The sequence below is a fragment of the Choloepus didactylus genome, chromosome 4 (assembly GCF_015220235.1).
Source record: "Choloepus didactylus isolate mChoDid1 chromosome 4, mChoDid1.pri, whole genome shotgun sequence".
Taxonomy (NCBI): Eukaryota; Metazoa; Chordata; class Mammalia; order Pilosa; family Megalonychidae; genus Choloepus; species Choloepus didactylus.
The window spans coordinates 52306102-52322220 of NC_051310.1; the positions used below are offsets into that span (position 1 = coordinate 52306102).

Sequence of the window (16119 nt, forward strand, 5' to 3'; positions counted from 1 at the left end):
GGCCTTCAGACTGTACTTTGTAACCTAATAAACCTCCTTTATAAAAAGCCAATCCATTTCTGGTATTTTGCATAACAGCAGCATTAGCAAACCAGAACAGTAATTAACACTCCCAATGTCAATAATTTGAATTCTTCTTCTTAATCTTAATAATATTGTGAGGAAAATGGGCATATATTTTAATGCTATTAGGTTAAGTATTCTTTCGCATGTTTCTTGGAAATATTTTTTTTCTTACATGGAGTGCCTGTTCATGTTATTTGCCCAGTTTTCTATTTTGGAATTAATAAAGATCCTTTAGCAAAGGATGGGTTGGATCTTGACAAGGGCATCCCATGTAGAAGGACCAGTGAGTCAAGGTAGAGACTGGACGTATTTCACAAACACACTCAGAGCAAAGAAAGTGTTAGGGATAACAGGGGGAATAGAGAGACATAAGGAATCAGAAAACCTATAACCAGTCCACCAAGTAGGGAGGACATTGAATGCCCCTTAGGAATTGGCCTTCATCCATAGACAATGGACACAATCTGATCCAAATGGTGCAATGATTAGGAAGAATATTCTGGTGATAGCATAAAGTTTGGCCCATGAAGGGTGATCCACTCTAGTACATTAAAGAAGAAAGGAATTTAAGGCTGGGAAGGGGTTACAAGAGCACAGGAGCTAAAGGGAGAAGTAGCTAAAGAAGATCCCAGAGATCAAAAAGCTGTTACAACTCTTGTACTCTGCCCACATGCCCACACTTAGGCAGAGCAGCTGGAGACCACAGGAGGCACTGGCTCCCGTTGCTGCCACCTCTGGAGCCACCCAAACCGTTAAAACCTGCAGTCACCTGTGGTGGCTTGAAATACCACTCCTGGAGGCAAAACCATAATGGCTTCCTTGCCTTCTAACCTCCTACCAGTGTCTCCCACTGGCAGAACGTAACTGGAAACATTAACTGGGCAAGGGGGTTTGGGAAATGCAGTTTCCAGGCTTCCAACCCCTGCCACACAGAAAAGCACAGAATGGGAGAAATGGATTTGAATGCCAATAGACCAAATCCAGCACAAGTGGGGACCCAGGAGGTGTCCAAGGCCAGGATGTGGCTCACTCTGGAGGAAGAAGGCCTGTATTCTAGAACTGGCTCTGCTATCGATGTATTGCCTCCCCTAAGCAGTATGCATAATGATTCAGGACATAGGCTCACTATCCTCAGTAGCAAAGTGGAAAATAATACCTACCTCAGAGGGTTAATGAGTCACTGTAGGTAAAATACTTAGAACAGTGCCAGGAACATAGCAAGCATTCAACAAATGATAGCTACTGTTATTGTATTTGCTACTCTGATTTCAATTTTGCCATCTCTAAAGAAAAGAAAAGGAGGATTAAATCATCTTTGCTTTTCTCTAACCAGACAGAGGAAAAGGAACTAACACATTCAGTCTGAGCCTGATACTGTGCTGGATTTTGAAGATGCGCAGAGAAATAAATATCCAGTCTCTGCCTCCAACGAGTTCACAGTCTCATGGGAAGACAAGCAAATAGAGATGAATCATTATAATTCAAGGCAAAATGTGATTAGTGATAGAAGAGATCGATAGATAGAATAAGTATAGAAAGCTCTAAATGAGTACAGAGAACTTTCTGTGGCATAGTGGAAAGATTCATACAGTCCACTTTAAATCCAAAATCAACCTCTTGTGACCCTGAACAGTTCACTTAGTCATCCCGCTTCAGTTTTCTCTCTGTAAAAATGGAGATTTTTTTTAAAAAAAAACCGATCTCACAAAGTAGCCGTGAAGATTAAGTGAACTGCTGTGTATAAACTCCCTCTTGTACTACCTGGCACAACGCCGCATTCAAAAGGTGATCATTATTAGAATTCCAGTGGTGCACGATAAAAGTAAAAAAAAAACCTGATGAACTAAAGAAGTCGGAATGGAGAGAAGGGGAGGACTGCTAAAGGGGACTCCTCCAGGACCGCTTAATTCCTGTGAATAGTTAAGAGGAAATGGGTGAAACATCCATCACCTGTATGGGCCGCGAGGTGGCGCCCGGGGATCTCGGCGTCCTTGTTGCCTATAGCAACCGGCCATCTTTAGCACTGGCCTCCGAAGCGCCGCGCCACAGCAGGGAGATGGCCCTAAGCCGCCGCACCACTGAGCTGATCCGCGAGAAAGCCGTGCGGGGGGCCGCGGTCTCCACCGGCCCCTCCCTGGAGTTATGCACCCACCCTTCCTCCCTGGGTTCGTCGGTCGCGGCCTCCGCTCTGGAGCAACTCTTTGTCCTGGGTAAGAGGTCCGCAGGCACCGGAAGGGAGGTCCCTTCCAAGGTGGCGCCAAGGAGGCGCTCAGTGGAAATCCTCTTGTAGGAGTCCGGGAACATTCCCGGCTGGAGCAGTACCTCCTCCGTCTCCTTGGAGGCTGGGGGAAAAAGAGGGGTGGGGTGGAGCCAGTTGTAGGGCTCTCCTGCTCTAAGGCAGTTGGAGTGACTCGGCCCAGCTTACACTAGTAGCTGGTGACATATCCCGGACTCCAGGTCACTTTCCTTCCACTCCCATTTACCTGTAGACCTGAGTACTTATCTGCATTTGGATTGTGCACTGGATTTCAGCTTGTCTCTTCTTAGGTTTCCTTTACAAGTAAATTTCCTCCAATATTTTGCCTTGGCAAACTGAAGAGTTTAAGAGGCAAGTAGGAAATGGAGTGTTTAAGAGACTCCTGTAGCAAAGTTAAGGAAAATTAGATCCTTGATGCCTTGTTAAAGAAGGATGTTTAGGAGATGAAAATAAAACATGACTTTAGATGAAGCCAAGTTAAAATTCTTCAGTTAAAGAGCTGAGCCTGTAGTTAAGTCACATGTTTAAGGTAAGACTTTCCAAGACAGGGCATATGTTTTTCAGTTCGAAAACCATTTAGACCAAGCAAGAAAGTGTCTCATTGCTTAACTATTTCAAGATAATCATACTGATTTCCATTATAATACTAGTTAGTTTTTTTTTTCTATTAGAGAAGTTGTAGATTTACAGAACAATCATGCATAAAATACAGGATTCCCATACACCACCCCACCACCACCACCTTGCATTGGTGTGGTACATTTGCACAATTGATGATAGCACATTTTTATAAGTGTACTATTAACTAAAAGCCATGGTTTAACTTAGGGTTCACTGTGTAGTGTAGTTCAGTGGATTTTTAAACAAATATTTTTCCTTCTATCATATATACAATCTAACATTTCCCCCTATTAATCATATTCAGATATATGTTTCAGAACTGATAATTGTGTTCACAATATTGTGCTACCATCACCACCATCCATTACCAAAAAATTCCCCTCATCCCAAATAGGAACCCTGTATATTTTAAGCTTTAACTTCCTAGTCCCTATCCCCACCCCGTCCTCTCGTAATCTGTATTCTAGATTCTGACTCTATGAGTTTGCTTAACTTATTGTTTCCAAACAGTGATATCATACATATTTGCCCTTTTGTGTCTGGCTTATTTCACTCAACGTGATGTCTTCAAGGTTCATCCATGTTGATGCATGTATTGGGACTGCATTCCTTTTTACGGCTGAATAATATTCCATTGTATGTATATACCACATTTTATTTATCCATCCATCAGTTGATGAACAGTTGGGTTGCGTCCATCTTTTGACAATTGCAAATAATGCCACTGTGAACATTAGTGTGCAAATATCTGTTCAAGCCTCTGCTTTCAATTTTTTGGGGTATATACCTAGTAGTGAGATTGCCAGGTCATTTGGTAGTTCTATACTTAGTATTCTGAGGAACCACCAAACTGTCTTCCACAGTGGCTGCACTATTTTACATTGCCTCACAGCAATGTATGAGTGTTCCTATTTCTCTGCATCCTTTCTGACACGTGTTATTTCCATTTTGTTTTTAATAGAAGTCATTTTAAAGGGTGTGAAAAGGTATCTTTTTGTGGTTTTGGTTTGCATTTCCCTGATGGCTAATGACATTGAGCATCTTTTCATGTGCTTTTAGGCCATTTGCATAACTTCTTTGGAGAGATGTTTGTTCAAGTCTTTTGCCCATTTTTAAAATGGGTTGTTTGTCTTCTTGTTGTTAAGTTGAAGGATTTCTTTATATATTCTGGATATGAATCCTTTATTGGATATGTAGTTTCCAAATATTTTCTCTCAATGTGTAGGTTTTATTTTTACTTTCATAATAAAGTCCTTTGAGGACCAAAAGTTTTTAATTTTGATAAGGTCCCATTTATCTGTTTTATCTTCTGTTGATTGTGCTTTGTGCATAAAGTCTAAGAAACCGTTGCCTAACACATGGTCATGAAGATGCTCCTCTGTGTTTTCTTCAAGGAGTTTATAAGTTCTAGCTCTTATATTAAGGTCTTCAATCCATTTTCAGTTGATTTTCGTATATGGTATGAGGTAGGGATCCTCCTTTTTTTTTTCAAATGGAGATCCACTGTCAAAAAATCAGTTGGACATAAATTTAAGAGTTTATTTCTGAGCTCTCAGTTCTATTCTATTGGTCTGTATGTCTGCCCTTGTGCCAATACCATGATATTATGATTACTGTGGCTTTCTAATAAGTTTTAAGATCAAGATGTGTGAGTCCTCCAGCAAAATTCTTCTTTTTCAAGATGGCTTTAGCTATTCAGAGCCCCTTACCATTCTATATGAATTTGATGATTGACTTTTCCATTTCTGCAGAGAAGGTTGTTGGAATTTCATTTGGGATTGCTCTGAATCTATAAATTGCTTTGGGTAGTATTGACATCTTATTGATATTTAGTCTTCCAATTCATGAGCATGGAATATTCTTCCATTTACTTTGAGTTTTTATTCTGTTTGCGTTAGTAATGTTTTGTAGATATCTATGTACAAGTCCTTTACATCCTTGGTTAGATTTATTCCTAGTTATTTGATTCTTTCAGTTGCTATTTTGCATGGAATTTTTTCTTGATTTCTTCTTCTGATTATTCATTGCTTGTGTATAGAAACACTACTGATTTGGGGGTATTTATCTTGTACCCTGCCACTTTGCTGAATTCATTTATTAGCTCTAAGAACTTGGTTGTGGATTTTTCAGTGTTTTCTGTGTATAGGATCATATCATCTGCAAAGTTTTACTTCATCCTTTCCAATTTGGATCCCTTTTCTTTCTTTTTCTTGCTAATTGTGCTGGCAAGAACTTCTAGTGTAATGTTGAATAATGGTGATACAATGTTGAATAATGGTGATAGTGGGCATTCTTATCGTGTTCCTGATCTTAGAGGGAGAGCTTTCAGTCTTTCACCATTAACTAGGATGTTAGCTGTGGTTTTTCATATATGGCCTTTACCATGTTAAGGAAACTTCCTTGTTTTCCTAGTGTGTTAAGTATTTTTATCAAGACAGGGTGTTGGATTTTGTCACATGTGTTTTCTGCATCAACTAAACTTTGGGTTTAGTTTGCTCTTCTTTTTCTAGTTCTTCCAATCTTGAGGATAGGTCTCTGATTTGAAGATGTTCTTCTTTTTTAATATAAGAATTTAGAGTTATAAATTTCACTCTCAGCGCTCCCTTCACTGCATCCCATAAGTTTTGGTATGTTGTATTTTCATTTTCATTCACCTCAAGATATTATCTAATTTCAGTTCTGATTTCCTGCTTAACTCATTGGTTGTTTAAGAGTATGTTGTTTAATTTCCACATATTTGTGAATTTTCCTTTTCTCCCTCTGTTATTGATTTCTAACTTCATTCTGTTGTGGTTAGAGAATATGCTTTGTATGGTTTCAGTATTTTTTAATTTATTGAGACTTGTTTTGTGACACAGTATTTGGTCTATCCTGAAGAATGATCCCTGTGCATTCAAGAAGAATGTGTATTCTGTTTTCATTAGGTGAAGTGTTCTATATATGTCTGTTAGGTGTAGTTGGTTTAGTGCATCATTCCTGTACTTACTGATCTTCTGACTAGATGTTCTATCCATTATTGAGAGTGGTGTATCACAGTCTCCTACTGTTAATGTATGAATGTCAATTTCTCCCTTCAAATCTCAGTATTTACTCGATATATTTTGGGGTTCTGCTGTTTGGTGCATATATACTTATAATTGTTACATTTGACTGTTGAATTGTCCCCTTTATCATTGTATAGTGACCGTCTTTGTCCCTCATAACCGTTTTTTACTTAAAGTCTATTTTATCCAATATTAGTATAGTCCCCCAGCTTTCTTTTGGTTACTACTTGCATGGTTTATTTTTTCCATCCTTTCACTCTCAACCTACTTGTATCTGAATTTATGGTGAGTCTCTTGCAGCGAGCATATAGTAGGTCATGCTTTTTTTATCCATTCTGCCAATCTCTGCCTTTTTTTAAAAAATTGAGATTGTGCACATACCATACAATGATTCAAAGAGCCAAAGTGTCCAATCAATTGCCCCCGATACCATCATACAGCTGTGCATCCATCACCACAATTAATTTTTTTTTTCAATTTTCAGAACATTTTCATTACACCAGAAAAAAAATAAAGACAAAAAAAGGAAACTCCAATCCTCCCATATCTCTAACCACACCCTCCTCCATTGTTGACTCATAGTATTGGTGTAGTACATTTGTTACTGTTGGTGAAAGATTGTTAAAATAATACTAACTGTAGTACATAGTTTGCAATAGGTATATATTTTTTCTCTATATGACCCTCTATTATTAACTTCTAGTTATAGTGTCATACATTCGTTCTGGTTCATGAAAGAGATTTCTAATATTTGTACAGTTAATCATGGACATTACCCACCACAAGGTTCACTGTTTTATATATTTCCATCTTTTAACCTCCACCTTTCCTTCTGGTGACATATGTGACTCTGAGCTTCCCCTTTCCACCCCATTCATGCACCATTCAGCACTGTTAGTTATTCTCACAACGTGCTACTATCATCTCCGTCCATTTCCAAACATTTAAGTTCACCCTAGTTGAACATTCTGCTCATAATAAGCAACCGCTCCCCATTCTTTAGCCTTGTTCTATATCCTGATAACTTATATTTCAGTTTGCATATTATAATTAGTTCCTATCGGTGAGACCCTGCAATATTTGTCCTTATGTGTCTGACTTATTTCACTCAATATAGTGCCTTCAAGGTTTTTTCAGCAACCCTTTTTTTTTTTAAGACAGTTTTGTTCACACACCATACATTCCATCCTGAGTAAACAATTGATGGTTCCCTGGATAGTCATGTATTTATATATTCACCACCATCACTACTGTCTATATAAGGGCATCTTCATTTCTTCCACAAAGCAGGAGGAAGAGTCAAAGAAGATAGATAGACAAAAGAAAAAAGAAAGAGAAAAAAAAACATGACAGTTGGGAACCAACAAAAGGAAAGATAGCATTAAACTAAAGTAGAATAAAGAGTCAGACAACATCACCAATGCCAAGAGTCCCAGACCCCTCCCTTATGTCACCCTCTTATATGCATTTAGCTGTGTTTTATTGACTTTGTTACAATAAAGGAAGCATAATACACTGTTTCTGTTAATTTTAGTCTCTAGTTTACATTGATTTTATTTTTCCCCCAATACCTCCCTATTTTTAACACCTTGCAAGGCTGACATTCGTTTTCCCTCATGAAAAAACATATGTGTAAATTTTATCACAGTTGTTGAACACTCTAGGTTTCACTGAGTTATACAGTCCCAGTCTTTATCTTTCCTCTTTCCTTCTGATGTCTCACATGCTCCTAACCTTCCTCTTTCAACCATACTCACAGTCATCTTTGTTCAGTGTACTTACATTGCTGTGCTAACATCACCCAAAATTGTGTTCCAAACCTCTCACTTCTGTCTTTTCCTATCTGTCTGTAGTGCTCCCTTTAATATTTCCTGCAGAGCAGGTATCTTGTTCACAAACTCTGTCATTGTCTGTTTGTCAGAGAATAGTTTAAACTTTCCCTCATATTTGAAGGACAGTTTTGCCGGATATAGGATTCTCGGTTGGTGGTTTTTCTCTTTCAGTATCTTAAATATATCACACTATTTCCTTCTTGCCTCCATGATTTGTACTGAGAAATCTGCACATAGTCTTATCAGGCTTCCTTTGTATGTGATGGATCACTTTTCTCTTGCTGCTTTCAGGATTCTCTCTTCAAATTTGATGTTTGAAAATCTGATTATTAAGTATGTTGGCATAGGCCTATTCAGATCTATTCTGTTTGGGATACGCTGCACTTCTTGGATCTGCAATTTTATGTCTTTCATAAGAGATTGGAAATTTTCATTGATTATTCCCTCTATTATTGCTTCTGCCCTTTCCCCTTCTCTTCTCCCTCTGGGACACCCATGATATGTACATTCATGCATTTCATGTTGTCATTCAATTCCCTGAGACATTGCTCATATTTTTTCATTCTTTTCCCTATCTGTCTTCCATGTGTAAGATTTTAGGTGACTTCTTCCCCAGTTCCTGAGTGTTTTCTTCTGCCTCTTGAGATCTGCTGTTGTATGTCTCCAATGTGTCTTTCAACTCTTGTGTTGTGCCTTTCTTTTCCATAGATTCTGCCAGTTGTTTTTAAGAACTTTCGATTCCTACCTTATGTATGCCCAGTGTTTTCATTATACGTTACGCCTATTTTGCCTTATCTTCCCTAAACTTTTTGAATTGATTTAGCATTAGTTGTTTCAATTCCTGTATCTCAGTTGAAGTGTAAGTTTGTTTCTTTGACTGGGCCATAGCTTCATTTTTCTTAGTGTAGGTTATAGTTTTCTGTTGTCTAGGCACCTGGTTTCCTTGGTTACCCCAATCAAGTTTTCCCAGACCAGAACTGGCTCAGGTCGGAGAAGAAGGAAATATTCAGCACCAGGTTTCCTGAGGGTGTGTCTTAGAAGATTAACACCTCCTGTGAGGCCTCGAGGTGCTATGCTTTTCCTAACCTGTCCAGCAGGTGGCGCCTGTCAGCCTGTCACTCCTGACTGGCATGAGGAGGTGTGACCCCTTTAATTCTCAACTTAAGTAGTTTCTGGTTTGATTGTTTTCCCCCAGGCCCTGTGGTCTGGTTCTGAATGGAAGGTAGGTAGTAGGGCTGGGCATCACTTCTTCCCTCTTGGGGAAGATACACCCCCGAGGGAATTTTCATTTGTATTTAAATAGGTTCTTTGTCTCTCTGACTGAGCTATCCCCACCATTTTCTGGGTCAGAGTGCTGCAAACTGAAAATGTATGAGGCTTTCTCCACTGCAGAGCACTGTGAACTGAAAATGGCTGAGGCTTTCTCCACTGAGCCACTCAGGTTGAGAGAAAGAAAAAGGGACAGAAAGCCCCCTTTCAGGGTCAGTCCACAGCCCCCAGTTTCACCCATTGGCGGAAGATAGCACCCAGTCCTCTGGGCTCCCCCTTCTGAGACAGAGAAGTCCCCTGGCTCTTCAAGGTCTGTCTTCATTAAAGCCTCTTTCTGCTTATTGGGAATTTGCAGCTTGCACTGAGCATTACACATTTGCCAATTAAAACCTCAGTTGGAGCTGGCCTGAGATACATTTGCTTGTTCACAGGGTGCTGCTCTCTATCTCAGTGAGGTTTTGTAGTTTGTCTTGCTGTGGGGGGAGAGCCTCCTGGCTCACACCCCCAGTTTCTACTCACAGATTCCACGCTGTGAGCTCAGGCATTCCTCCCAAACCATGTTGGTGCACGATGTGTGGACAGTCACGGTTGTCCCCCAGCAGTTATTCCAGATCATTTACTAGTTGTTTCTGGTTGTTTATTAGTTGCTCCAGGGGGACCAACTACCTTCTCCTCTCTATGCCACCATCTTCTTCCATCTCCCAATCTCTGCCTTTTGACTGGAGAGTTTAAGCCAATTTCATTTAAAGTCACTACTGATAATGCAGGACTTTTATTTGGCCATTTTGCTATTTAGCCTTTCTAAGCCTTATACCTTTTTGTCCCTCACTTCTTTTAAAGCCTACGTTTATATTTATTTGCTTTTTTGTGTTGCACCATTTTGAGTGCCTTCTTACTTCTATCTGGATATATTTTTCATCTATTTTCCTTGTTGTCAACATGGGGTTAAAATTTAACATCCTAAATATATAACAATCATATTTGATTTGATACCAACTTAACTTTGATAGCACATACACATACTTTTCCTGTACCCCTCTGACCCACACCATTTTTTTGGTACTTGTTACCACTTTTATCTTTGTACATTGTCCAGAAACCTAGATTTAGCATTAGTTTTCAGGAAATTGCATTTTAGCACTTGTAAGAAGTAAGAAGTAGAGTTACACACTAAATAATAAAATATAATAGTACTGACATTTATAGTTACCCAAATGGTTAGCTTTTCCACAGCTCTTTATTTCTTTGTGCTACTTTGAACCACTGTCTAGTGTCCTTTCCTTTTAGTCTGAAGAACTCCCTTTAGCATTGCTTGTAGGGATGGTCTAGTGGTGATGAACTCCCTTGGATTTTGTTTATTTAAGAATGCCTTAATCTCTCCCTCATTTTTTTAAATCAAATTCAGTTTTGTTGAGATATATTCACATACCATACAATAATCCATGGTGTACAATCAACTGTTCATGGTACCATCATGTAGTTATGCATTCATCACCCCAATCTATTTTGGAACATTTTCCTTACAACAGAAAGAATAAGAATGAAAAATAAAAGAAAAAAGGAACACCCAAATCATCCCCCCCATCTCACCCTATTTTTCATTTAGTTTTTGTCCCCATTTTTCTACTCATCCCTCCATACCCAATCACACTGTCAACCTTTGTAAGGTATGTTGTTATACAATTGTCTTCAAAAGTCAAGATTACTGGGTTGAAGTTTGGTAGTTTCAGGTATTTACTTCTAGCTATTCCAATACATTAAATCCTAAAAAGGGTTACCTATATAGTGTGTAAGAATATCCACCAGAGTGACCTCTCAACTCCATTTGAAATCTCTCAGCCACTGAAACTTTATTTGGTTTCATTTCACATCCCCCTTTTGGTCAAGAAGATGTTCTCAATCCCACGATGCCAAGTCCAGATTCATCCCCGGGAGTCATATCTTGTGTTGCCAGAGAGATTTACACCCCTGGGAGTCAGGTCCCACGTTGGGGGAGGGCAGTGAGTTCACCTGCCAAGTTGGCTTAGCTAGAGAGAGAGGTACTCAGGGGGAGACTCTTAGGCACAATTATAAGCAGGTTTAGCCTCTCCTTTGCAGTAACGAGCTTCATAATGGCAAGCCCCAAGATAGAGGGCTCGGCACACTAAACCATCAGTCCTCAATGTTTGTGAGAACATCAGCAACAATCCAGGTGAGGAAGCCCAACACTTCCACATTTTCCCCCAGCTCCTCAGGGGGTCCTGCATATATATTTCTATTCTCTCCCCAAAGTACTTTGGGATGTGTCACTATTTTACTCTAACCTATACAAACCTACCCTATCTCACTTCCTATTCAAAGTTTCATTTAATTATGGTACTTGAACAAACTGACTGTAGAAGTTATATTGTTTAGAAAATATAGATCCTGCACCAAATAAACATCTCTTCCTTTGGTCTCACGTGGAAGTTGAAGTTTTAAGACACAGTCAATATTGTCCTTTACCCTTTGGCCTATTTGCCCTAGTCTTAACTAGGTCTGCTTCATTCATATCTCTACTTGAAGTCTGGACTCTTTTTCAGCTTTCTTTTTTTTTTTTAACAGTTGCTATATGTGCTAATACTGACATTCATATATGCCTAGCTCTAGCTCTGAGTTTCAGGTGTCACACAGATACCCAACGTTCCAGAGACCATTCAGGTTATACATGAAGGGATCAGCATCTCAGAGTTTGGAGATAGCCATTAAAATTCAGGAATAGATTTGACTGCTGTAAGAGCTTACAGTCTAGGAACTGTTACCATAATCTTTCCCCTGATAGGCTGTGCTCTAAGATTCAACTCTGAGTTTACATATTGTAGTTAGTCAATATTGGTGAGGCATTATAGTGTTTGCCTTTGTTTCTGGCATACTTCACTCAAAATGCTGTCTACAGAATCCATTCACCTTGATGCGTGAATCACAGCTTCAGTCCTCCTTGTATTTGCTCAGTATTCCACTGTATGCATACACCACAGTTCACCATTCTGTTCCTCAGTCTATGTACCGTTAGGCCACCTCTACCCCTTGCAAATCATGAATTCTGCCTCCATAAACACCAGTGTGCAAATGTCCATTCATGTCTCTGCTCTCAGATCTTCCAAGTTCATACCCCGTAATGAGGTTGCAGAACCTTATGGCCCTCACATATGTAGCTTCTTGTGGAACCACCACACTGACCTCCAGAAAGGCTACACTATTCTGCCTCCTCATCAACAGTAAATAGGTACATCCCTCTCTCCGTGTTTTCTCCAGCACTTTTATCCCTTTTTATATTTTTTCCTAAAATTTTATAGAGATATATTCACATACCATACAATTATCCTCACTGTACAATCAGTTATTCATGGTATCATCATATAGTTGTATGTTTATCACCATAGTCAGCACTTGAACATATTGATTACTATGAAAAAAAAGTTTTTTTTTAGAAAATAAAAATAACAAAAAGAAAAAGTAAAATGTCATACAATACAATATAATAGTAGGGACAGACAACAAACCACTACCAAAAATCTCATATCCCTCCCTTTTTATCCCCCTCTCATATACACTTAGCTGTGGTATATTGCCTTTGTTACATTTAATGGAAGCATATTACAATGTTACTGTTGACCATAGACTCCAGTTGGCTTTGATTATGTTTTTTCCCCAGTACCATCCCTTTTTCAACACTCTGCATGGTTGACATTCATTTGTTCTCCCAAATGTAAAAACATTTTTATATTTGTACATTTAGGAACAGTCACTGGCCACTCCAGTTTTTGCTGTTATACAATCCCAGTATTTATCATCTATCCTTACCTCTGGTGTCATACATGCCCCTATCCCACCTCATTCAGCTTTACTCACAGACATCTTTGTTCAGTGTACTTACAGTATTGTGCTACCATCACACAGTATTAGGCTATCTGTTTCTGGATCTATACAATCAATCCTGCTGAACATTCTGTGGTCCTTCAGCATCAAATGCCTGATATCTACCCTCTTTATATCTCCTGAAGCCTGTGTTATCAGCTTTTAACTCTCAAAGGTTGCTCACAAATGTTAGTTCATATTAGTGAGACCACATAGTATTTGTCCTTTTGTTTCTGGCTAACTTCACTCAACATAATATCCTCAAGATTGATCCACATTATTCTATGTTCATGTCTTTGTTCTGTCTTACAGCTGCATAATATTCCATCATGTGTGTATACCTCAGTTTGTTTATCCACTTGTCCATTGAAGGACATTTGGGCTGTTTCCGTTTCTTAGCAATCATGAATAATGCTGCAATAAACATCGGTTTACAAATATCATTCATGTCTTAACTTTCAGTTCCTCCGAGTATATTCCTAGCAATGGAATAGCTGGGTCATATGGCAGATCTATACTTAGCTTCCTGAGGAACCTCCACATTCTTCCAGAGTGGTTGCACCATTCTTCATTCTCACCAACGATGAATAAGTGTGTGTCTTTCTCCACATCCTCTCCAGCATTTGTAATTTTCTTTTGGATAATGGCCATTCTGTTTGGTTTGAGATGATACCTCATTGTGGTTTTGATTTGCATTTCCCTAATAGCCAGTGAAGTTGAGCATTTTTCATATGTTTTTGAGCCATTTGATTTCCTTTTCAGAAAAGTATCTGTCCATGTCTTTTGCCCATTTTTCAATTGGGTTGTTTGTGTTTCTGTTGTTGAGTTGTAGGATTAAAATTCAACATCTCCATTTCTTTGTTGATCCTCTGTCTAGATGTTTTATCCATTGATGAGAGTGGTGTATTGAAGTCTCCAACTATTGTGATATCTACTTCTCTTTTCAGTGTTCTCAGTGTTTGCCTCATGAATTTTGGGGTGCTCTGGCTTGGTGCATAAATATTTATGATTGTTATGTTTTCTTGATGAATTGACCCTTTTATTAATATATAGTGTCCTTCTTTGTCTCTTTTAATTGTTTTATTTTTGAAGTCTAATTTGTCTGATATTAATATAGCTACTTCCGCTTTTTTCTGGTTGTCGTTTACATAAAATATCTTTTTCCAACCTTTCACTTTCAGCCTATTTTTGTCCTTGTGTCTAAAGTGAGTTTCTTATAGACAGCCTATAGATGGGTCCTGTTTTTTAATAGATTCTGTCAGTCTATGTCTTTTTATTGGGGAGTTTAATACATTAACATTTAGTGTTATTACTGTAATGGCAGTACTTTCTTCTACCATTTTGTCTTTTGGATTTTATATGTCATGTCTTATTTTTTCCTCTCTCTCCTTTTACCCTTCCTGATAAGCTTCATTTCTACACTCTTCTCCAAACCTCTCTCCTGTCTTTTCCTATCAGCCTGTAGCACTCCCTTTAGTATTTCTTGAAGCACTGGTCTCTTATTCACAAACTCTCTCAGTGTCTGTTTGTCTGAAAATATTTTAATCTCTCCCTCATTTTTGAAGGGCAGTTTTGCTGGATATAGAATTCTTGGTTGGCAGTTTTTCTCTTTCAGTATCTTAAATATATCATGCCACTGTCTTTTTGCCTCCATGGTTTCTGCAGAGAAATCTGTACATAGTCTTATCGAGCTTCCCTTGTATGTGATGGATTGCTTTTTTCTTGCTGCTTTCAGAATTCTCTCTTTGTCTTTGACATTGGACAATCTGATCAGTAAGTGTATTGGGATCTATTCTGTTTGGAGTACACAGTACTTCTTGAATCTGTAATTTTCTGCCTTTCGTAAGAATTGGGAAATTTTCAGTGAATATTTCCTCTTTTATTCTTTCTGCCCATATTCCCCTCCCTTCTCCTTCTGGGATACCCATAACACGTATATTCATGTGCTTCATGTTGTCACTCAGCTCCCTAAGACCCTGCTCATATTTTTCCATTCTTTTCACTATCTGTTCTTTTGTGTGTATGAATTCAAATGTCTTGTCTTCCAGTTCACTGATCCTTTCTTCTTCCTGTTCAAATCTACTGTTGTATCCTTCCATTGTGTTTTTCATCTCCTCCACTGTGCCCTTCATTCCCATAAATTCTGCCATATGTTTTTTCAATTTTATGAATTCTTCTTTATGGTCATCCGGTGTCTTCTTTATATCCTTTGTCTCTTTTGCCATATCTTCCTTCAGCTCATTGTATTGATTTAGGAGATTTGTTTGAACATCTTCAGTTAGTTCTTCCCTCAATTCATTGAGTTGATATAGCATTAGTTGCCTCAACTCCTGTATCTCAGTTGAACTTCTAGTTTGTTCCTTTGTCTGTTTCATATTTACGTGTTTCCTAGTATGGTTCATTATCTGAGGTTGTCTAGGCATCTGATTTTCTTGATTAGTTTATTCTGGAGCTCATTTTCACCCTTTTACCTAGGGTTTGCTTGTTCATTGACTTTGTTCTCTAACCCTTGGTGTTTAGTTCAACATATTCTAGACCTCTAACTTAGGTTCTATTTAGTTGATCAGAATTTTTCACCTCTTGTTTTTCTGTTTCTTGCCCTGCCTCTACATAGCCTTTTTATGAAAGGGTCTCCTCAGATATGCTTGACCCCAGTCAAGTTTTCCCAGTCTATAGAGACCCAGGTCTCAGGAGGAGGATATGGAGTTTCCCTGAGAATGAGATCCTCCTGTGAGGCCTCTAGACTCTATGCTTTTCCTATCCTGTCCCACAGATGGTGCTTGTCAGCTCACAGCTCTCCCACCAGTGTAAGGAGGTACAGTGCCTTTAGTTCTCCCAGTGACTCTGATCCTGTTGGGGGGCCTAGCTGACTGAAGATGGTTACTGAATTCCAGCCCCTGGGGTCTAAGTTCTCAGAAGGAGGGTGGCCAATTGAGCTGGATCTCCCTCAACTCTCCCCATCCTAGGAACTCCAGCTGTCTCCCAAGGGCACTATTCCCTTCTCCCCTCTCTTCTTTGGAGCAACTCCAGCTTAATTCCTTGGTCAGCCTGACTTGCCAATTAAAGACTGGGATGGAGACTTTCTTCAGAAGTGAATCTGAAATTCAAAGAAGTTCTGGGTACTCTGTCTCCCCCCAAGACTAGCCCAGACCTT

The 16119-nt window shown here is 39.0% G+C and overlaps 1 protein-coding gene across 3 annotated transcripts in view; it reads left to right on the plus strand.

Moving 5' to 3' along the window:
• Nucleotides 1-2088: 2088 nt before the first annotated feature.
• Nucleotides 2089-16119, plus strand: part of CCDC175 (coiled-coil domain containing 175) — a 136016-nt gene continuing 121985 nt past the window's right edge. For all 3 annotated transcript variants that reach the window (XM_037832604.1, XM_037832605.1, XM_037832606.1), the window contains exon 1: nt 2089-2276. In XM_037832604.1, coding sequence (XP_037688532.1) covers nt 2123-2276 — 154 coding nt within the window. In that variant the 5' untranslated portion in view covers nt 2089-2122. The remainder of the gene's footprint in view (nt 2277-16119) is intronic.